This window comes from Aquarana catesbeiana, linkage group LG01 (genome assembly GCF_042186555.1).
Source record: "Aquarana catesbeiana isolate 2022-GZ linkage group LG01, ASM4218655v1, whole genome shotgun sequence".
Lineage (NCBI taxonomy): Eukaryota > Metazoa > Chordata > Amphibia > Anura > Ranidae > Aquarana > Aquarana catesbeiana.
The window spans coordinates 870,716,186-870,739,073 of NC_133324.1; the positions used below are offsets into that span (position 1 = coordinate 870,716,186).

Here is a 22,888-nt window from a genome sequence, read left to right on the forward strand (position 1 = left end):
TCTGGCACTTTGTTCACCACCATGAGTAAGAAGACGATATCTTATGTAAGTCATTACTTGAAGCTTACATAGGAATGACTACTGTTTCCTCACACCCATGTGACTGAGTGCCTAAGCTATACCACACAGAAATATACAGTAGCAAAACCATTTCAATGCTATATTTAACAGACCAAAAGAGAGCAAAAAGAGCAGTTCATTGTTAGGGTTTACATACACTTTGAATGTTAGCTGGTGGGTTACATTTTTGGATTAGTGAGAGAAAGGCTATGTTTGGAGATAAAAGTGTTGAGGGCCGTACAAACGGACTGAATATTGGGTGGCATCGGCTGGTGCAAAAAAAAACATTTAAAATTCGGCCCGCGTGTACGGAAGCCTGTCCAACAGAAGCCGGCCAAGGGACATGACTGAATAAGATCTGATTGGCAGCCGATGGCTCAGAGCACTGACCGGTGTGTTCTGGTGGGTGGGGCGTCCACCTCTCAGAACACAATAGCTCAGCAGGTGGAAATTGCTGTACTGAGGGCCCAGGACAATGTCATCTTGTGACGAAACGCGCCGGGAGGAGGGACTGCTGACCTCACCGGAAGGACGGGTGGTCTATGCAAGCCAGCCGACTTATTATTCCTTGCTTTTTTATCTGCTCTTTGCTGTAAGTGCAATACCATTTTTACCAATAAAGGTGTAGTTTTATTTTTTACACTATAGTGAGTTTTTATTTTTGAGTATTCTGGCTTATTGTCCATTGAAGGCTGAGGTGGAGGTCTACTCCTTCTTCCTTGCGAGAGTGGTGAGACGTCTGGTTGGCTTTTCCCCACACGTAGTGAGATTCCTCCTAGAACTGGCACCAGATTTCTCCACAGGATGAAGGCCCTGGCTGGGTATTAGCCGCAAGCTTTCCCAGCTTGCCATCTGGTAAACTTGTTTTCTATCTGGTGGAGGTGCACTTTTGGTGTGGTGGAATAACCTGTCACTATGAATAATCAATGGACATTTACCCATTTGGGCTCAACTGATCGTTTCCATTGATGATCCTGTGGACTTTCATTAACTTTCTATATACATGCACAATTAGGCACTGAATGTATATGGTCAGCGCAGCTCTCTTTATTTTTATTTAGAAATTTCTGTACTAACATCGGATAGTTATTACAGCGGTGGGTTGAACGAAAAAAAAAAACTGTAATGCCCCGTACACACGGTTGGACTTTGTTCGGACATTCCGACAACAAGGATGTTGGCTCAAACTTGTCTTGCATACACACGGTCACACAAAGTTGTCGGAAAATCCGATCTTTCTAAACGTGGTGACGTAAAACACGTACGTCGGGACTATAAAGGGGGCAATGGCCAATAGCTTTCATCTCTTTATTTATTCTGAGCATGCGTGGCACTTTGTGCGTCGGATTTGTGTACACACGATCGGAATTTCCGACAACGGATTTTGTTGTCGGAAAATTTTATATCCTGCTCTCAAACTTTGTGTGTCGAAAAATCCGATGGAAAATGTGTGATGGAGCCTACACACGGTCGGAATTTCCGACAACAAGGTCCTATCACACATTTTCCGTCGGAAAATCTGACCATGTGTACGGGGCATTAGTGTGTACCAGTCTTAAGGGATAATTGTTGTGAGGGTATGGGTTTTTATGTTCTAAAGGCTGGAGGTTTTTTGCCTTAATGCATTCTCTGCATAAAAGCATTTTGTTACCCTAAAAAAAAAAAAAAAAAATTGATCCTGTTCCCTTAAAGCATGAATAACAGCACAGTGCTTGTGCTGTGTCATTTGGCCCCCTGTATAACCTAAATAACCTGGCTGATCCTGCCTGGTTCTGCCTTCCCTCCCCTGTAAACTGACTGTAAACTGACTCCGTCATCCGCAGCTCTCCTCTGTCCTTCTCTGTCGTCCTCTCTGTCCCCACCCTCCCTGCCTGTCAGCTCAAGACACTGCCGCCCCTCCCCTCCTTCTGCTATAAAAACTATAATCTATTCATCCCATCCCATAACAATATGTGTCCCAGTGTCTGAGCTATATAAAAACGATGCTGATTTGTACCTTTTTATATCAGAGCGTCTCCCGGTGTTCACATGACCGATCGACGCTCTCTCTTCTCTCCTCCCCGGCTGACATCAACTGGAGTTCTCGGCCGCTCCCGCTGTAGCTGTCAGCTGGGGAGAGGAGAGACCTGAGGAGACACCTGAGCGCTGGGAGACGCTTTGATATAAGATACAAATCGACATCTTTTTTATATAGCTCAGACAATAGGACACATAATGTTATTTAACAGGGGGGATGGGATGAATAGATTATACTGGCTTTACAGCCACTTTAAGATAAAAACCTTCTGAGTGCAGCTCCCCCCCTTATACTTACCTGAGCCTAATCTTGATCCAGTGATGTGCAAGAGAGCAGCCCCCTCCATCTTCATAGGCTCAGAGACAGCCATTTTCTCCCGCTGCTGTCAGAGACAGTGAGGAGGGAATGTGGGCACGGGGCTGAGCCAAACTCTGTGTGTCAATGGCTTGGGAGCGAGCTCACATGAGTGCCTCCATAGAAACAATTGCATGTCACCTGGTGTGGTAAAAAATGGTGTCACCCCACCCCACCCCACTATTTTCGGGTCGGCAGCCCAGCATTGGAGCTTGTTGGAGTGCATTGCGGCGGTCAGTAAAGCCTGCAGGCAGTATTAGGGCACTTGTGATGCCTGTTATTGCTTGCCTGTTATTCCCGATGCCGTACAGATATTACGAGCAGCGTTTGGACCAGACACATGTTATCAACTGTGGTAGGAAACGCTTAAAAATGAAACATTCCTGCTTCAAGTGTAATTCTACTTCTGTGGTAAAAAATATCGCAAACAAAAAGCCATATTGCATATTGCAAACCATATTGTAATTTTAATGTTCTTAAATGTTACCTTTCCTTTGCAATCTGCAGCCGCTATAATTTTCTGTAGAATTCAATACAATTTGGCAACCTGGAGGCTTTCTATACACAGATGTTGTACAGAACGTCACCAGCAATGTAATGCAGCAATTGCTTGCTTGTTTGATTGGCTCACTGATTTTCCCAGAGGTATACACTAAGTTACAAACCAGATTTTAGGCATCCCCTGCAACAATAATTTAATTTTTAGTGTGCTGCTCCTGAAGGAGCTAACCAATTCTAAAGGACTGCAGACCTTGCAGATGTGCTCATTAGAACACTGCAAGTGTATAAGCTGTACAATAATGAAAAAGTTACTCCCATTCAGAATTTGTATCCAGAAGACAATGAAGATCAAATCACTTTTTCTTTAGAGCAGAAACAGGTAGGAATCTGCTACAAAGTTGATTAAAATCCCTGCAATGTACATAAATTACCCAGAGGGATGTTTTTTTTCTCAACAAAAGTGAAGTTACTCTTTAGTAAATGTTGGTGTTAGAGTATGGCAAACAATGGATTCCTGATTTTACATTCCTAAACCTTTAAACAGACAAGTGATAGGTGTGTAGGACATCACAACTCCCCCTTTTATTCTAGCTGTTATGTCTTTACATTCTTTTCAGTGGAATATTACAGTAACACATTCCAGATAGAAAGCATCGGTTTCAAGGCCTGTCCTTAATCTTTGGTTAATCAGATAAAGCATGAGATTAGTTTCAGCTTTATTACTTACCTAACAGATCTTTAGGCAGTTATTACAACCTTTGAAATAGACACTTCATTAGCTATACACAGTTGTACTGTGTGTGTTTTGTTTTAATTATGTGTACAAATGAATTCATAGCATAAAACAAAAATCTTCCATCTTTACTTTCTTGTTTTTTTTATTTATTTTTTTTTTTTGTTTGTTTTTTTATAATTTTAATTGAATTTTTTTTTAAAAAAGTACCAGTACATAAGCCAACAAAAACAGTGGCGGCCATGCGGGGCCATACAATCTGAATGCAATTGTATTACTGGTGCCTTAAAGTGATCGTAAAGGCTCGTTTTATGTGTTGTTGTTGTTTTTTTTTAAACAAACATGTTATACTTGCCTCCTCTGTGCAATTGGTTTTGCACAAAGCAGCCTGAATCTTCCTCTTCTCGGTTGCCTCTTTGCTGCTCCTGGCCCCTCCCTCCTATCGAGTGCCCCCACAGCAGGCAGCTTGCTATGGAGACACCCGAGCCGAGCTGCAGCTCCGTGTGTCCATTCAGACACTGAGCTGCCGTTCCCTCTCTCCCCTGATTGGCTAACTGACTTTGACAGCAGGAGCCAATGGTGCTGCTGCTGTGTCTCAGCCAATCGGGAGGAGAGTCCCGGACGGCCCAGGGATTCATGGACATCGCTGGATGGAGATGGGGCTCAGGTAAGTAATTAGGAGGTGTTGGGGAGGCTTTTACACCCAGAAGGCTTTTTATTTATTTATTTTTTTTCCATAAACGTTTTTATTTTATGAAAGAATAACAGGGTATACAGCGATGCAGTACAAATACAATAACGTTATCACTATAGTATCACAGCATGTATACAGTCTCCATTTGGATCGTGAAATAGCTTTTACACATTTTACGATTTGAGACAGTGTAATAAGTGATAACCAAAGGCATTGGGTGACATGTTATTGCTTGGAGCTTGGACGAAACTCGTCCTGACCTGAGTATAAGGCACAAAAGAAAAGCGAACAAAAAGGAGAGAACATAGGTCGAGTACACCCCGGTTGCCGTAATTCTACGGCCACCGGGGAGTGTGTACAGTCTGCGACTAGAGAGAGGATAGAACAGGGACAGTATATAAAGAGAGAATAGAGGGATGGGGACAGGGGGAGACAAAAGAGTTCAAGGAAGGGGGACGGGTGGGGGAGATGTCACTCTCCCCCGGGGATGAGGTGGGGCAAAGGGTATAGATGAAGTTATGGGATTGTGACAAGTCGTTCTGTTCCCGCGTGGTCCCGCTTCTCCTCTTCCTCTACGGCTACCCGATAGCCAACTAGGGAAAGAATGTAATCTTTGTAAGGTCTTTCCTATGGTACATATTGACTATATCGGTCTGATGTGGTAAAGTGGTTCCAACAAGCCCAGGTAAATGCATACTTGTGTACTCTGTCTTGGGAAGTATATATCAATTCTTCCATGTTTTTAATATGCTCGACTCTCGTCAGCCATTCTCTGATAGAAGGCGCAACTTTGGAACGCCAATGGTTCGGAATGCATAGTTTGGCTGTGTTCACCATGTGCATGGCTAACGATTTATAGTATATTTTTTTTCCTAGAGAGGTATGATGAAGAAGAAACTGTGCTGGGGTATAATCTAGTGAGTAGGTGGTAACATGTGCTCTGAGATTGTGGACCTCTCTCCAGAAGGGTTGAATCTTGTCGCAGTCCCACCAAATGTGGCACATTGTGCCTATTGCTTTCTTGCATCTCCAACACTGTTTGGAAATGGAAGGGGAGAATTTATGAAGGCGCAAAGGGGTCCTGTACCATCTCGTTATTACTTTGTAGCAATTTTCTTGAATTGCGACATTTAGTGAGGATTTGTGACAATATTCATATACCCTTTTCCAATCCTCTCCGGACAAAGGTGTTTGGAGATCTTTATTCCAGGCTATTTGTGAGGGATGTGTTATGGTGTTGTTTTCCTCCGTGAGGAGTGTATAGAGTAAGGAGATGAGATGGCGTTGTGGTGTTTTGCGGTGGCAGAGGTCTTCAAAAGGTGTAAGTGGTCTTGTCCAGTTGTCACGTTGCGTATGTGTCGACAGAAAGTGTTGTATTTGCCTAAAAGTCCAAAATGGGAAGGAGGTTGTTTTGGATATGCTAATTAGCTTCTCGATGGAGATGGGAGCGCCCCCCGAGAAAAATTGAAGAGGTAGAACGTCTTCATATGGCCATTCCCGGTGGAGGAAATGTTGAGATTCTCCCGGCGGAAATGCAGGATTCCCTCTGATGGTAGTTAGGGGTCCCGGTGTGGGTGCAAGAGGTTTAAACTTTGACGCTTTTTTGAGAGCCAAAAGGGATGCATAGATGAGTGGGTGGGAAGAGATGCCAGATGGCCAATGTCTATCGGGGAGCCAGGGGATCAAATGTAGGGGAGTGGACAAGAAGGAGTTCTCTAGTTGAACCCATTTTTTTTTTAAGAGAGTGGATATTCCAGTCTGCCACTCGGGTGAGGTGGCATGCCAGATAGTATTTGTGAGGATCTGGCAACCCAATTCCCCCATTAGCCTTGGGAATTGTTAAACGTGAATATTTAATGCGGGGTTGCGTGTTCCATATAAAGGTGGTGCATGCTTTTTTGTAGTTCGAGAAAAAAGTTGGGGGTAAGTGAATTGGTATTGATTGGATTAAATATAGAATGCGCGGAAGGATGATCATTTTGATTAGGGCAGAACGTCCAAACCACGAGACATTCAAGCCCATCCAGTCTCTCATATGTTTTTGGGCTTTTAGGAGGGCTATATGAAAGTTTTTCTGGTATAGATCAGAGAGGCGGGTTGGGATCTGGATACCAAGATATGAAATTGCATCATTGGTCCATCTAAAGGGGAAGGATTCTTGGCAATGAGTTAAGTCTTTTGTGGGTAAGGTTATGTTTAGGGCCGTTGATTTTGCGTAATTTATTTTGAGGTTAGAGAGGAGGCCAAAGGAGTTAATGTCTTTGAGAAGACTAGGCAGGGAGGTTCGTGGGGATGGCAAGGACAGCAGTACATCATCCGCAAAGGAGGCTACTTTATATTCCGCTCCCTTCATGGTTACTCCTTTTATATTAGGATTATTTCGTATCCTGTTCAGCAAGGGTTCAAGAGTTAAGACATAGATCAGGGGGGATAGGGGGCATCCCTGGCGTGTGCCATTGGAGACAGAGAAGGCGTTCGACAGGTGACCATTAACCCTAACTGCCACAGTGGGACATTTGTACAAAGACAGTATGTGCGTTAGCATGCGCGGTTCAAGGCCAAGAGCCACGAGTGTTTCCCGCATGTAGTCCCAGGCCACCCTGTCAAACGCCCAGAAGGCTTTTTATTTTAATGCATAGAACCTTCTGACTTTACAACTCCTTTAAGCACTGTCTAATAAGAGAGACCTACTAACCCTACCTAAGATCAAAAACAACCCTACCCATCCTCCCTACCCCCAACTCTTCTCCCTTCACCCCAGAGTCCTTCATGGAACCAGGAGAAATGAGTAGTATCCCCTATAGCAGAGTGCCATAATTACGCCAGGGTTAATATAGACACACCAATATACAAGTGAGTAGAAAAGTTTGTTTCCTGCCCTCCTACTCCAGTGCTCTGTCCAAAGCAGTAACAGTAACAGCCCTCATCACAGTCTTGTATTGCAGAGATAGACATGGAGGCATGCCTAACCAGGTCTATGTATGAGGTTTTAGTGGTGCCTGTTGAACTGCACAGTCAAACGCTATCCACTGGCATCTCTCTCAATTAAAGATCATGCCTGAAAAGATCTAGGTGTACAAGGTCTGCACTTTAAACAATGGCAGAATTTTCCTGGCTGTTCTAAAGCAGAATTCAGTTGTACAAACACGGAAATTGTCATTAATTCTAGGGCATTGCAAAGCTTCTCATTGATATAAGACCATCTTTGTGTTATGTGTGCAATACTTGTATGTTTTTATAATGCTTTGTAAGGCAACCAAGTGCTGATTGGTTACATTTTGTGGCCCATCAGTGTTGTCTAATCCTAAAAATGATCATTGCTAGGAGGGTCTTCATGTTCTTCTTTACGCTTGAGTATGCACACATAGGAAACAAAAGCATACAAGCCCATCTAGAGCCAGCTTTAGGTGGAACATTCGTTTCTGGTTTCTGAAAATTGGTGTGATTTATTTAGGTGTGGGGATTTTAGCACAGGAATTTATGGTGTACAAATTTTGAGCATCTGTAACTATTGCCATGTGTTATTCTTGCAAACACATGCCATGAAAATTTTTTTTTTTTTTTTATGACATTTTTTTTTCTTTTACATCCAAACAATTAGATGTTACTGCCCCTAAACACAACCAAACTATAAAACTAACCCTTAAAAAATGGGCAATGACAGATTTTATTCAATTTTGCTTTGGATAGATTTGGGAGGGGTTAGACCCTTTGCCAAGCTATTATTGCTGTCCCTGCCCCATTGAGGAGATTCACATTTTCTATTTATCCTGGTCACAATAGTCACCAAGGTATAAAGTTAGAGGTTGTAAACCTTTAGACGTGAAATATGAACTAAGCATATTCCTCTATAGTGTGTACTTGTCTCAATCCAGAGCACTAAGTCTTCCGTTGCTCAACCCAGAGCACTAAGTTTGCATGGTCCAGCAGCTGCCTCAGCCTCTCAGCGAGCCACTGGGAGACCGAACAGCCACTCCCGCCCTCTCCACAGCCCAGCACTCTAGTGAGTGCCAGAGGGGCAGAGCAGAGAGCCGGTGACGGAGAATCACCGGCTCTCTGCTCTCTAAAGACTGAGAACCAAACGATTTAACGGTCTTTGATCGCTCAGTTCTCTGTGTAGAGGTGAAAATGTATCCCTTAAAACAATTGTAAAAGGTAACATTAAAAAACAAAAACAAAAAAACAGACATGTCTATATCTACCTGCTCTGTGCAATGAAATTGCACAAAGCGACCATGAACCTCCTCTTCTTGGGTCCCCCACCGGTGCTCCTGGCCCCTTCTTTCTGTCCAGTGCTTCCATGGGAAGCCGCTTACCATGGGGGCACTGGTGTATGCCTGTTTCTGAGCCCCGCCTGGACTCAGCCACACCCTCTTTCTCCCTCCCCACGGACTTTGATTGACAGCACTGGGAGCTGATGGCTCCTGGTGTCCCAGCAAAGCCAGTGAGACCAGGAAATGAGGGGACAAAGAGCTGCAGACGTGCACATCGCTGGATGGAATGATGGTTCAGGTAAGTAAAAGGGGAATGCTGATGCCTAAACATTTTTTACCTTTAAAGAGGAACTGCAGTCTGCTCACATAATTTGTAATAAAAACATTGTTGCAATTCTGAAGCTTCCCTCCAACCACTTTGCATATTATATATATATATATATATATATATATATATATATATATATATATATATATATATATATATATATATATATATATATATATATATATATATATATATATGTATATGTATGTGTGTGTGTGTGTACATATATAATATAAAATTAATCACTGCGCTAGGACGATTGAAAAGCAGCTAGCATAAATAGTTGGTAACAATATATTATGAAAAATAAGGGTATGCAGTGCTAAAATCATGAAAATATGCAACAGAGTCCACTTGATTATGACATAAAGAGTCCATTATTCAGAGAAGACTGGAACCACCTATGGTGCATACAGGACAAAAATAGGGTGAGCCAAAAGTAACCTCCACCGAACACCAACACACCAGTCCCCTTACCAGAGAAAATGGGCCACTATATTTTAGGCGGTCAGATGAGCATAATGCATCCTTAACCACTTCAATACAGGGCATTTTCACCCCCTTCCTGCCCAGACCAATATTCAGCTTTCAGCGCTGTAACATTTTGAATGACAATTGCGCAGTCATGCAACACTGTACCCATTTGAATTATTGATCAATTTTTCCATCACAAATATAGCTTTCTTTTGGTGGTATTTGATCACCTCTGCAGTCTTTATTTTTTGTGCTATAAACAAAAAAAGAGCAACAATTTTGAAAAAAACACTATTTTTTACTTTTTGCTATAATAAATATACCAATTTTTAAAAAAATAAAAACACATTTTTTCCTCAGTTTAGGCCGATATGTATTCTTCTACATATTTTTTGTACAAAAAATTGCAATAAGCGTATATTGATTGGTTTTCGCAAAAGTTATAGCGCCTACAAAATAGGGGATATATTTATGGCATTTTTTACTAGTAATGGCGGCGATCTGCAATTTTTGTCAGGACTGTGACATTGCGGCGGACATATCGGACACTTTTGACACTATTTTGGGACCATTGACAATTATACAGCGATCAGTGCTATAAATAGCCACTGATTACTGTATAAATATCACTGGCAGTGAAGGGGTTAACGCTAGGGGGTAATTAAGGGGTTAAATGTGTTACCTAGGGAGTGATTCTAACTGTGGGGGGAGGGAACTGACTAGGGGAGGTGACCCATCGGTGTCCCTATATACAAGGGACACACGATCTGTCTCCTCTCCCCTGACAGGATGTGGATCTGTGTGTTTACACACACAGATCCACGTCCCTGCTCCGTGACAAGTAATCGTGGGTGCCTGGTGGATATCGTGGCCGAAAGGCACGTGCAATGGCTCCCGAGTGACGTGGCGGGCGTGTGCCCCCTAGATGGCCAGGAAGCCAAGGACGTCATATGACGGCTGCCCAGGATGAGAGAGCTACCTTGCGGTTGTCATATTACTATACGCGGGATGGGAATTGGTCAATGGCATGGCTCCACTCCACTCAAGTCAGCTGAATCTTGGTCTCATTGCATAAAGAATCCACAGGTTCATGCATAAAACAGAAGAAGGCAACTCCTCATAGTGTAGCATGTAAATTCAGGCTATATTTATTCCATACAATGACCAGAATACTCACATTTGTTCAAAATAAAAACAGGCATGTCAAGAACTCAGTCCAGTCCTAGATATCAGATGTTTCCAACCACAATGATGGCTGCGGTCGGCACGTGTAGCGTCCTGACGTCTGTACTTGCCAAATATGCTGCAGAAATCTCCCTCCACTAAGTCTGGCTGCAACCATTTTAACTGTAGGCAGCTGAGCCTGCTGCCTGTTCATTTCCTGGATTTACACAGACCCACAGAGGCACACCTCCAGCTCTACAGCTCTCATTGGCCCTCTTATGACTCCTCCCCCTTCCCTTCCTGGCAAACTCTCACGAGAGTGAGCGAGAGAGCTGTGCATGATGTCATAAGCCTAGGATAATGACCAGACAAGAAACAGGAAGTGGACTGTATAAGGTATTTACTGGCAGAAAAAAATTTTACTATCCAAAGTTAAAGCAACAAGGGCAGAAGATTTAATAGACGGAAAGATGAAAAAATTACTGTTTAAAGTTCCACTTTAATGCAAGGAATGCAGTAAGGTAATAAAATGTTTAGGCTCAGTTCACACTGGAACCGGCTGCGGATCGCATAGGAATGCTGTGCGTCCCCATTCTCCGAATCGGGGCCGAATCTTTGCCTGAATTCGGCCCTGAAACTGAGCTAAAGGCGTACAGCGTTTCTGTGCAGTGCACTCCGCAGCCGCCCTGGAGATGCGTGACTCGGCTCCATAGAGAGCCGGTCACATTCTCCTGCTATGCGAATTGGATGCGGGAAATCCGAATTGTCGCATTGGTGTGAACCCATCCTTAAGTTATAGAACCACTTTTCAGGCACAGACAAAATGTATACTATCACAGCAATAACTGTGCCAGTGTAATGTAATCACAACAGTAGTAGTAGTAGTAGTAACGATAATATAACTCTGAAAATGTTATGTGGCAACAAAATTGCAATGACAGTTTTGGAGCCTAGATCTAATACTCCACATTATCTGCTCTGAAAATCCTGCACCAAATGTCATTATCCATATGCTCTAAAATAAATTAAAAAAATAAAATACTTAAAGAGAAATAGAGCAATGAAGAGTCCAATGTAAAATATTGACTATACATTAAAGTTTATTTTTTTTTGTGTGTAATTATTTTAATGCGGATTATATCTCATGATGGCTATTATATTCCCCGGCAATAAGGTTGATTCATTCATAACTTTATGCTTTTTAATTGCTCTCCGTACAAAAATCTTCTCGTTATTTAACGAGCTCTGAGACTCACTTGGCTGGCCCAGCGTAAGGCTGAGATGACGGACACAGATCCTAATTGTAACACGACTAGTGCTTCTTCCTCATGAGTTATTAGGCTTAGTTAAAAGCTGTTTTAAAAGCGCAAGTACCAATTTTTGTGTGCTGCCAGACCAAACTATTTCAATGCAAACATTTCACACATTTTCTTTCAGACGTCGCTGGCCATGCGGTTTGCCCAGGAATCGTTTGGAAAACAGTACAAACAAACAGTAGGACTGGACTTCTTTCTGAAGAGGATGACATTGCCAGGTGAGGGTTTTTTCTTTTTTTTTTTCTTTTTTTGGTTTGTGGGTTTAGGACCATCTTATGCCCAGGATTAATGGTGAAATTTTACTTTACAAAAACAAATAGCTTGCATTATTTTTTGACTGACTTGGGTGCTTCCAAAATACTTAAAGGGAAGAGAAACAGAATTTACAAATTTTATTATAAACACCTTTTTTTTTTTATAGCTGGGTTTTCAAAGTGTTTTATATAGGATTCTATGTGCTGAAAATTTCATCGGACGCATTTTTAGCATAAATTACTTTTACTGCATATGTATTGTATATGCTTTTTTACACCCAAACATCTGATTTATAAGACTGAATAATTAATTTTTACCCAGAAAAGAAATAGTTGCTTAATGATCCCTAACCTCTGTGTAACCACTTATCCTTTCCATAAAGCCAGCCTGAGCTTTGCCAGTGCAGAACAAAGCAGCAAATTACCTTCAGTGGTGACACTATCGACAGGTTACACTTTCCTTCTCTTTGCTGCCCTTACCCTCTGTTTGTATATATATATATATATATATATATATATAGATATAGATATAGATATAGATATAGATATATATATATATCTATATCTATATCTATATCTATGTCTATATATATATTACACACACACACATACAGTTGTGCTCATAAGCATACCCTGGCAGAATTTATGATTTCTTGGCCATTTTTCTGAGAATATGAATGATAACACAAAAACTTTTCTTTCACTTATGGTTAGTGTTTGTCTGAAGCCATTTATTATCAATCAACTGTGTTTACTCTTTTTAAATCATAACGGCAACAGAAACTACCCAAATGACCCTGATCCAAAGTTTACATACCCTGGTGACTTTGGCCTGATAACATGCACACAAGTTGACACAAAGGGGTTTGAATGGCTAGTAAAGGTAACTATCCTCACCTGTGATTTGTTTGCTTGAAATTAGTGTGTGTGTATAAAAGGTCATTGAGTTTCTGGACTCCTGACAGATCCTTGCATCTTTCATCCAGTTCTGCACTGACGTTTCTGGATTCTGAGTCATGGGGAAAGCAAAAGAATTGTCAAAGGATCTGCAGGAAAAGGTAGTTGAACTGTATAAAACAAGAAGGGGATATAAAAAGATATCCAAGGAGATGAGAATGCCAATCAGCAGGGTTCAAACTCTAATCAAGAAGTGGAAAATGAGGGGTTCTGTTGAAACCAAACCACGGTCAGGTAGACCAACTAAAATTTCAGCCACAACTGCCAGGAAATTATTCGGATGCAAAGAAAAACCTACAAATAACTTCAGGTTAAATTCAGGACCCTCTGAAAACATGTGGTGTGGCTGTTTCAACATGCACAATAAGGAGGCACTTGAAGAAAGATGGGCTGCATGGTCGAGTCGCCAGAAGAAAGCCAGTACTACGCAAATGCCACAAAGTATCCTGCTTACAATACACCAAACAGCACAGAGACGAGCCTCAAACCTTCTGGCACAAAGTTATTTGGAGTGATAAGACCAAAATTGAGCTTTTTGGCCACAACCATAAGCGCTACATTTGGAGAGGAGTCAACAAGGCCTATGATGAAAGGTACACCATTCCGACTGTGAAACACGGAGGTGGATCGCTGATGTTTTGGGGATGTGTGAGCTCCAAAGGCACAGGAAATTTTGGTCAAAATTGATAACAAGATGAATGCAGTATGTTATCAAAAAATACTGGAGGAACATTTGCATTCATCAGCCAGGAAGCTGTGCTTGGGACGTACTTGGACATTCCAACATGACAATGATCCAAAACACAAGTCCAAATCTGCCTGTCATTTTCTACAGCAGACTAAAGTGAAGGTTCTGGAGTGGCCATCTCAGTCTCCTGACCTCAGTATCATTGAGCCACTCTGGGGAGATCTCAAACGTGCAGTTCATGCAAGACAGCCCAAGAATTTACAGAAACTGGAGGCTTTTTGGCAAGAGAAATGGGCAGTTTTACTATCTGAGAAGATAAAGAGCCCAATCCACAAATACCACAAAAGACTTCAAGCTGTCATTGATGTTTAAGGGGGCAATACACGATATTATGAACTGGGGTATGTAAGCTTTTGATCAGGGTCATTTGGGTAGCCATTATGATTTTAAAAGAGTAAACAGTTGAGTGACAATACATGGCTTCAGCTAAACGCTAACCATGAGTGAAAGAAAAGTTTTCATATTATCATTCATATTCTCTGAAAAATGACCAAGAAATCATAAATTCTGCCAGGGTATGTAAACTTATGAGCTTTTTTTTTCATTCAGGTAGGCCATAGGGCTGCTTTTTAAATGAGCCTCATGGTATACCTTGCTGAATGACTGCTGAGATAAATCCAGTTACAGAGGATACCGTAATATCACCAAACATTTTTTTTAAACCAGTTTTAGCAGACTGATAGGCCTGAATTGAGGGAGAAGAACAGTAGAAGCAGTAAAGCAGAATGACTATGAGGTGTGTCTAAAAAGTTTGGTGAATGGTATCAGAAAACAAACAAAACAGGCGATACAAACAAATTACCTTTATTGGCCTTCAAAATAATCACCATCCTTCACAACACACTTTTGACAACATTCATAAAGCTTCTGGAAACTGTCAGCAAAGGCCTCTTTAGGAATCGATCGCAGAACCGCTGTCACACATTCCTGGATTGCCGCCCTGCCTGTAAAACGTCAAAAAAGGCAATCAACATTGTCCTGACCTTGGACTTTTGCAGGCGTCTCTTTTTGGGCCACGGAGATGTTGGCGAACGCCATTCCTTTGATTGCCACTTGGATTTTGGATCGAACTAGTAGCACCAGGTCTCATCCCCTGTGATGATAATTCGGAGAAAGGCTGGATCCTGGTCACACATACTAATGAAATTTCCAGAGGTTTCCATCCATTTTGCTTTCTGTTTGTCAGCTTGTGCATCACAAACTGGGAACAGATCTTCCGCTTACCCAAATTTTCACAGACAATGTTGCGCACTGTGTTCTTGCTAATGCCCAATTCCTCAATCATAGAGTCAGTCGTCAATCTCGTGCCAGCATTTGTCACACTCACTCGATCGTGTCTTGGGTTCTGCGTGTCGTTGTGGCTCATCCTCAGTCATTTCCTTCCCGTCGCAAAAGCGTTTGAACCAGTCGTAAAAACACATTTTCTACTCACGTCGCCGGTTTTCCCAATTTGTATCAGAACTTGATGTTCACTCGTTGCTCCATTGCACTGTGACCCTACTTCTCACACTGACTGCGTTCGACTGCTTGTAGCAGGTTTATCCTGATGGTCACACGTACTCCTCGCTAGGTGGCGCTTCTCGACATGTCTCTGGGTAGTCATGTGCTTGCGCATGCACCTGGCCCATGTTGCTGTTGAGATATTGGACTGTTCACCGAACGTTTTAGACGCACCTCGTATATTGCATTACTGTGAAGGAAGCACAGCATGTTAATGAAGCAAATGTGAAACTACATTTTAAAACCTATATTGGCATATATTAGCTTAACTAAGCTAGACTATACATTACCTTTTTAAAGGCTTCTTGCTTAGGCTGTGTATTCAGAAAGTCCTTTTAGCCTAAAGTTGTAGTATTTTACTGTTAATATAGTGCTGTGGCTATGGAATATTGCACTAAATTAATAACATTCCGTACAAAAACTCATTCAGCACTCTGCACAATCATTCTCTTTTAAAATAATACCTACATCATTTCCCATGCAAAAAAAAGGTTATTTATAAGAAACAAAGCATAATGTTCTTAATGGAAATAACTAATCTCATACGTGTTAAAAAGGTATAATATAGCTATGTAACCACTGAGTTCTAATATGTGAATGCTGTCTTATGCAAGGCAGCATGAAATTGCTGGCATTAAATAGACCACTAAAATTTAGTGTCCCTAGACAGCCATAAAAATACAGTTTGAGCATTCAAGATGTTTCAGTTCATAGTGCAAAGGAACCATTTAGATGCGAGTTGCAGCACATTGCATGGAAAAAAAAGGACTGCTGATGCTAGTTAACCATTTTATGGCCAGAAGGCACAATATATTTCAGACCGCACATGCCAACAGCAATGCTGTGTGTGTAAAGCAAAGTGGGTGGGATTTAAGAGGCCATAGAGTGCTATAAGTGCAGATTTAAGTGCCAGTAAACTTACATTACATCTTGGTTTGTTTTAAAGGGCCAGTTAGTAACAACTGCCCACACATATACACGTTTTATTTGTGTTTGGTGTAAAAGTGTCAAGAGCTTTTTTTCGAGTGGAAGATGCCTCAGACTAAAAGTTCTGGTTATGCTAAGCGATACTCTTGTTGAATACACTACTATAGGTAAAAATATATGTAAATGTATGGGGGTTAATACTTTTATTTCATTTATGGATTTTTTGTGTCTTTAACTACTTCAATACTGGCCACTTTTACCCCCTTGCTGCCCAGGCCAATTTTAAGCTTTCAATGCTGTCGCACTTTGAATGACGATTTTGCGGTCATGCAACACTGTACCCTTATGACATTTTTATAATTTTTGTGAGACCAAGCTTTCTTTTGGTGTTATTTAATCACCACTGGGTTTTTTATTTCTTGATGAACCATGAAAGACTGAAAATTTTGAAGAAAAAACATTTTTCTTGTTTCTGGAAAATTTTGCAAATAAGTAATTTCTCTTCTACACTGATGGGCACTGACCAGACTGCACTGATGGGCACTGATGAGGCTGCACTGATGGGCACTGACAAGGCTGCATTGATGGGCACTGAGGAGGCTGCACTGATGGGCACCGAGGAGGCTGCACTGATGGGCACCGAGGAGGCTGCACTGATGGGCACCGAGGAGGCTGCACTGATGGGCACTGAGGAGGCTGCACTGATGGGCACTGATGAGGCTGCATTGATGGGCACTGATGAGGCAGCACTGAGGAGGCTGCACTGATGGTCACTGATGAGGCTGCACTGATGGGCACTGATGAGGCTGCACTGATGGGCACTAATGAGGTGGCACTGATTGGCACTGATGGATCTGCACTGATAATTGGTGCCCTGATTATCAGCATAAACAATTTACTTGCTGTACCCTGACATACTTGCCGGTTATCTGCTCTCCTTTCCTCACACAGAGACAACGTGTGAGGAAAGAAAAGCAGATAACCGGCAAATCTGTTTACATGTGACCAGCTGTGATTGGACATGGTAAAGGGCCACTTTGATTGGCCCTTTACCGCAATCTGTGTTTAGCTATGTCCAAAGGATGTAGCGGTCACTGAGTGCACCCAAAGCTCGCCCCGGGGGGCAAGGGGAGGCACACCCATGGAAGGACGTCCATGAACATCCTCCCAGAACTGGAAAGATGTGCTGTAGCCTTCCTTCAGCTATATCGCGGGCAAAAAGCAGTTCATTTTTCTTTCCCCATTTACATGCAGACCAGGCTGTCCAGCAAAAGTGGCAGTTACAGTCATTGGGACATACCATATAACACTGATGAAATGCTTGCAAAGGTCTTATGGTTTTAATCTAAGTTGATGTAACTCCTTAAAAAGCGTTAGCTAGAGTTGGCCTTTAATTTGTTTGACCCGTACTTAACCACTTCAATACAGGGCATTTTCACAATTGCGCGGTCTTGCAAAACTGTACCCAAAATAAATTGTGATCATTTTTTCCCCACAAATAGAGCTTTCTTTTGGTGCTATTTGATCACCTCTGTGGTTTTTATTTTTTGCGCTATAAACAAAAGAAGAGCGTCAGTTTTGAAAAAAAACACTACTTTTTACTTTTTGCTATAAATATCCCAATTAAAAAAAAAAAAATTCTCAGTTTAGGCCACTATGTATTCTTCTACATATTTCTGGTAAAAAAAAAAAATCTTAATAAGTGAATATTGATTGGTTTGTGCAAAAGTTATAGCGCCTACAAAATAGGGAATAGATTTATGGCATTTTTGTTATAATTTTTTTTTTTTTACTAGTAATGGCGGCAGCGATCTGCGATTTTTATCGTGACTCTGACATTGCGGCGGACATGATTAAGCACTGATTATAGTGTGAAACGCGTAAGCCTTCCTGCAACCTAATAAAGGTGAAAATTACTTTGAATGCGGCTATCCAGGATTTTTTCTCATCACTTCATTATTGCGGTGGACATATCGGACACTTTTGACACTATTTTGGGACCATTCACATTCACAACTTCCTCTCCTGGTGACACCTTCGTTCGGCTTGTGTGGATGTCTCAGGAAAATCCTAATGAATGGAAGCACAGGGAGCATCAAACAAAAAAACAAAATAAATGGTTGGGGATTTCTTCCTATAAAAATCAGCCACAGCATGAGTAGAAAAGCCTGCCAGCATTTTGCAGAGAAGGACCCTAGCTCGCTGTGGGGATGCAGTAGTCCAACACACTCTGCGCTAAGTCGGAGCTGTCCAATTACCAGGAAGCATGACCTTTGCTGATTGCACAGCTATATTTCTGTGCCTAATTAACAAAGAGATTGGGCCTGGCGTATAGGATGTGAATTGCCTGCCAGTAACCTGGCAGACAGCTCACTTGTGTCTCCCTGCTCATGCAGTGGACATTCTACACGAGCAGAGCTAGCCTGCATATAGGCAGGGAAATCTCTTGCTGTTAACCCTGGCAAATGTGGGGTTAACAGCCTTCCTTCCCTCTTGCCCTCAGCTGAGCATGGGGGTGGTTAGAGGAAACCGAAGCAAAAAGCTGCAGCTCTCTTGCTCTATGCCGTGTCTTGCATAGCACAGCATAGAAAAAGAAGCAGATTTCTTCTAACTAATAAAGGGACCTGCCGGCCATTGGTTAGGCGCAGGATCTGCTCTGTTTTTCCAGTTTAGACACGTGGCTCAGGCTTTACAAATAAAACTTGCACCACTCTGGTAATTCCCCCATTGTGTCAGAAGGTCCCTTTCTTGACAGCAACAGCTATATTTATACAGCAAATCCCTGCTGTCATTTTAACAGTAGTAAATTGCAGGCAAATGGAAGGGGTTGAGTGGTAACGGGGTAGAAGGCTATGGCATAAGACACGCACTGTGTACTTCGATGGCGGTTTTTCGGACATGTTTAATACTCAGTGTCAACTGGTTAATGCATAACTGCATAACAGTAGGTGCAGATGATTAAAACATGTTGCAGTAGCAACTTTTCAAAAATATCAACATAAAGCTATTGATAAAGTATGGACTTTACTATTGTTTATAATTACACTTATGTTCGAAAAAGGCGTCTTGAGGGTTTTCAAGTGATTTTAGCAATGGGTTTTACCACTGGAAAACCACCCAAGATGTTGTTTTTTTTGCATATTTGTCTCCATGCACATGCTTTTCAAAACCTTAATATCCCTTAATTAGGTGGTTGAGATTAAAATACCTTTTTTTTTTTTCCCCCTACTGTTCCCTTTCTACCTGCCCTCAGTATACCATGAGTACAGGAGGGTCCTGTGACGCTTTGCAGAATAATACCAGAGACCCTGCGACAGTGAAGGCGTTAATTGTACAGCGGTGTTTAACCCAAATCACATAAATATTTTCGGAGACCATTACATGGCAAATACCGGTCCATTCTGGAATGCTTGTAACCCAGCGCTCTGTGTAGTCTAGATGCAGTCACTGTGCACATTTTATAGCTTAGTACGGTGGACCACTGAATTGGGAATAACAGAAAGAGATCTGCTAGGTTCACAGACAAAATACCTCCAGGAAGTTTGTGGGCACCAGCCAGCAGAAAGGTCTCCACTGTGCAGAAGATATTTTAAGCCCTTCGTGCTAGAAGTGGGCAGGCGCGTGTTTTCACTTACATATTGGCCGTGCAGCACTTAAATTTTAGGTTAACCAAAGAACCTAGCATAATTTTATGAGTTTACTAACTGAATTTCAGGGTGGCATTATACCAGTAATCAAATGATCCCCATCCTCAATCACAGCTTTAGTTTTTCTGCTGCTCTCCTTTTAGGAACTATTAATATTTGAAATATTTATACTCACTTTCTTTAATTCCTGATTTACATTTCATACGCTTTTTAAAAACAGAACTCACAAGCTGAACTTAATACTCTGCTCCTTAAAGAGGCCCTGTCATTACATCACGTCCTCACAACTAAAGACAGAATGGCAATCTGTATTGGGTGTAGGCTGCCTGCTGCAACAGTTTACAAGTTTTAAGCAAAGCTTTCAGATAGAAAATTGACACTTCCTGGAGTTTCAGATCATGTGACTTTTAGTCCGCTCGCATCACACTTTTTCCGCAACATGTGATGTCATCGATGTGTTTCTGCTAGAAGCACAAAAAATATTAATATCAGATGAAAATGCTGCTGCATATTAAGCCTGCTGTCTCTGTCTACTGGCAGCAACTTTTAGTACTGGTCTTATGAGATTTGTGCACTTCCAGCATAAAAAACAGAATTGACCTAGAGGTTGAGGGGGTGGGGGTGTTTTGGGAGAAGACTGAGAATCTCATATTCTGACTTTTCATGAAGATTTATCTGCTTAGAACTTTCAAATTGCTGCAGCACAGAGTGCTTCTATAAGTACACCCAATACAGATTGCCACCCTATGTTTACTTGTGAGGGTAGAATGGGCATACTTGCTAATCCACTGCCCCCTGCCTACACTTGACATGCCCACCCTCTAGGAGATCCCGCCCTTAATTGTGCAGGAACCACCTATTTGTGGCCACAATCCCCTCAGTTAATACCCTTTTATTGAGTTGCTGTACATGCCGAGTAACTCAAATAAGGGTGATGCTGTGGTGTCAGGACACAGCATTGTACACAGCATCATCAGGACAGAGTACCTTGATATGGGACTGTACTCCCAAATCTGGGACAGTTGACATCTATGAATTTGGTGTCAGGGTCACTTTACTGAGAAAAAAAAAAAAGTATTTTTACATTTTTTGTTTGCAGATTTAGAAGTAGCAAAAAGTTTTTTTGCTCGAAGGGCAACTAGACCAGTGACTTATACCTTCAAGATATTACTGTGGTCATATTTTTTATACAACAATTAGCCATAATTTTGTTATCACCCACCTAATATTGAGTTGGTTCCCCTTTTGCCACCAAAACTTCCCTGACCCGTCGAGACAAGGATGCCACTGGACCTCTGAATGTATTCTTTGGTATCTGGCACTAAGCCAACAGTGGCAAATCCTTTGAGTCCTGTAAGTTGCGAGATGAGGCTTCCACAGATCAGACTTGTTTTTCCAGCACATCCCAAAGTTGCTTAATGCTGAAATCTGGAGAATGAGTTCCTCAAACCATTCTTTTTGCATGTGGAAGGGTGCATTATGCTGCTGAAGAGGTGCCCTCAGGGAGTACCATTTCCATGAAGGGGTGTATTTGGTCATTAACAATGTTTAGGTAGATGGTACATGTCAAGGTAACATCCACATGAATGGCAGGACCCAGTGTTTCCCAGCAGAACATTGACTAACGTATCACATTGTCTCTGCCAGCTTTCCATCTTCTCATACTGCATCCTGGTGCCATCTCTTCCCCAGAAAAGTGATGTGCACACACCTGGCCATCCACATGATATAAAAGAAAATGTGATTAATCAGACTAGGCCACCTTCTTCCATTTCTCCATAGTTCAGCTCTTCATGCTCATGTGCCCATTGTAGGTGCTTTTGGCTATGTGGTTACACATTCCCATACACAACAAACTGCGATGCCCATTTTTTTCTGCTGATCTCAACATATCAGCTTCTGGGACAACATATTTATTTGCACCTAATATAAATCCACCAACTTTCAGATGCCGTTGTAACAAGATAATATGGCTGATCAGTGGCTTACAGAGAAATTATGCTGCTGCACTAATGCTGAATTAAAACCGGTTACCTTTTGTGGTGGACTGACCCTTAAACCATTTTTTACATCACTTTGATTTTTATGAGATTTCTGGATTTCTGGACACCTTTTTTATATTGCTATGGGGAATTCAGTAGAAGAGTTAAAGAACATTGGCATAAAATCCAAGTGAGAAATGTTTTTACTGTAGGGGCAAAATATACTTACCAAAGTTTCCCAAGTTGTGGAATGATTGTATCCCCTGGAATCTATCAACATCAGAGCTATAAGTTTAAACTGCACTATAATGAAAATACACATTGTTGCTCTGATGCAGGATTTTCCCATCTACATGGAAACTTCGCACCAAATAATGAACAGCAGAGAGTAACAATCAGTCTAAAAACCCCTTAAAAACCATAGAATACTAGGTTCTTAGGGGGTGCAGCTGTGCCAGAGCACCTTGAGATGAGCTAAGTGAACACTAGTCCATTTAGTTATGCAACCTGGGATATTGGGTAGCATGACCTTATTGTTTTTCTAATATTTTATCTGAATTTTAACGCTTAGTGTTACGTGGAAGCCTTGAACTATTCCATGATAGCATAAATACTTGTGCACAATATCATTTTTTGCTCATGGATTTAATATATAAGTGTTTTGGAAACTTGTATACATATGCATGTTGAGTGAATGCTAATGGTTGGCTATCTATTTGTATCTGTTTTTGTTTATTCTGTTTTATGCCCCATGTGTTTGGCTTAATTGTACTACAAATCTTTTTTTTCTTTTTTTTTTTAATAAAGAAAGGTCTGATTTACAAAACGCTCTTGATTTTATTTATTGAGGCCTGGATTTATTGGTTAATTCAAGGGAAAACTATAATGGTTTAGGTCACTTTTTTAACAGATGTTTTATATCTGTTTTTTATTCACGTGCACAATCTTTGGTTTACAAATAATCATGTGATCCGGTGATAAGGGATTTGTTAGGAAAAGATCCGTTAGAACTTTCCCC

The 22,888-nt window shown here is 41.5% G+C and overlaps 1 protein-coding gene across 2 annotated transcripts in view; it reads left to right on the plus strand.

The window, feature by feature from the left end:
• Window positions 1-22,888, plus strand: part of RAB28 (RAB28, member RAS oncogene family) — a 175,395-nt gene that overhangs the window by 28,774 nt on the left and 123,733 nt on the right. For both annotated transcript variants that reach the window (XM_073610032.1, XM_073610024.1), the window contains exon 2: window positions 11,977-12,073. In XM_073610032.1, coding sequence (XP_073466133.1) covers window positions 11,977-12,073 — 97 coding nt within the window. The remainder of the gene's footprint in view (window positions 1-11,976; window positions 12,074-22,888) is intronic.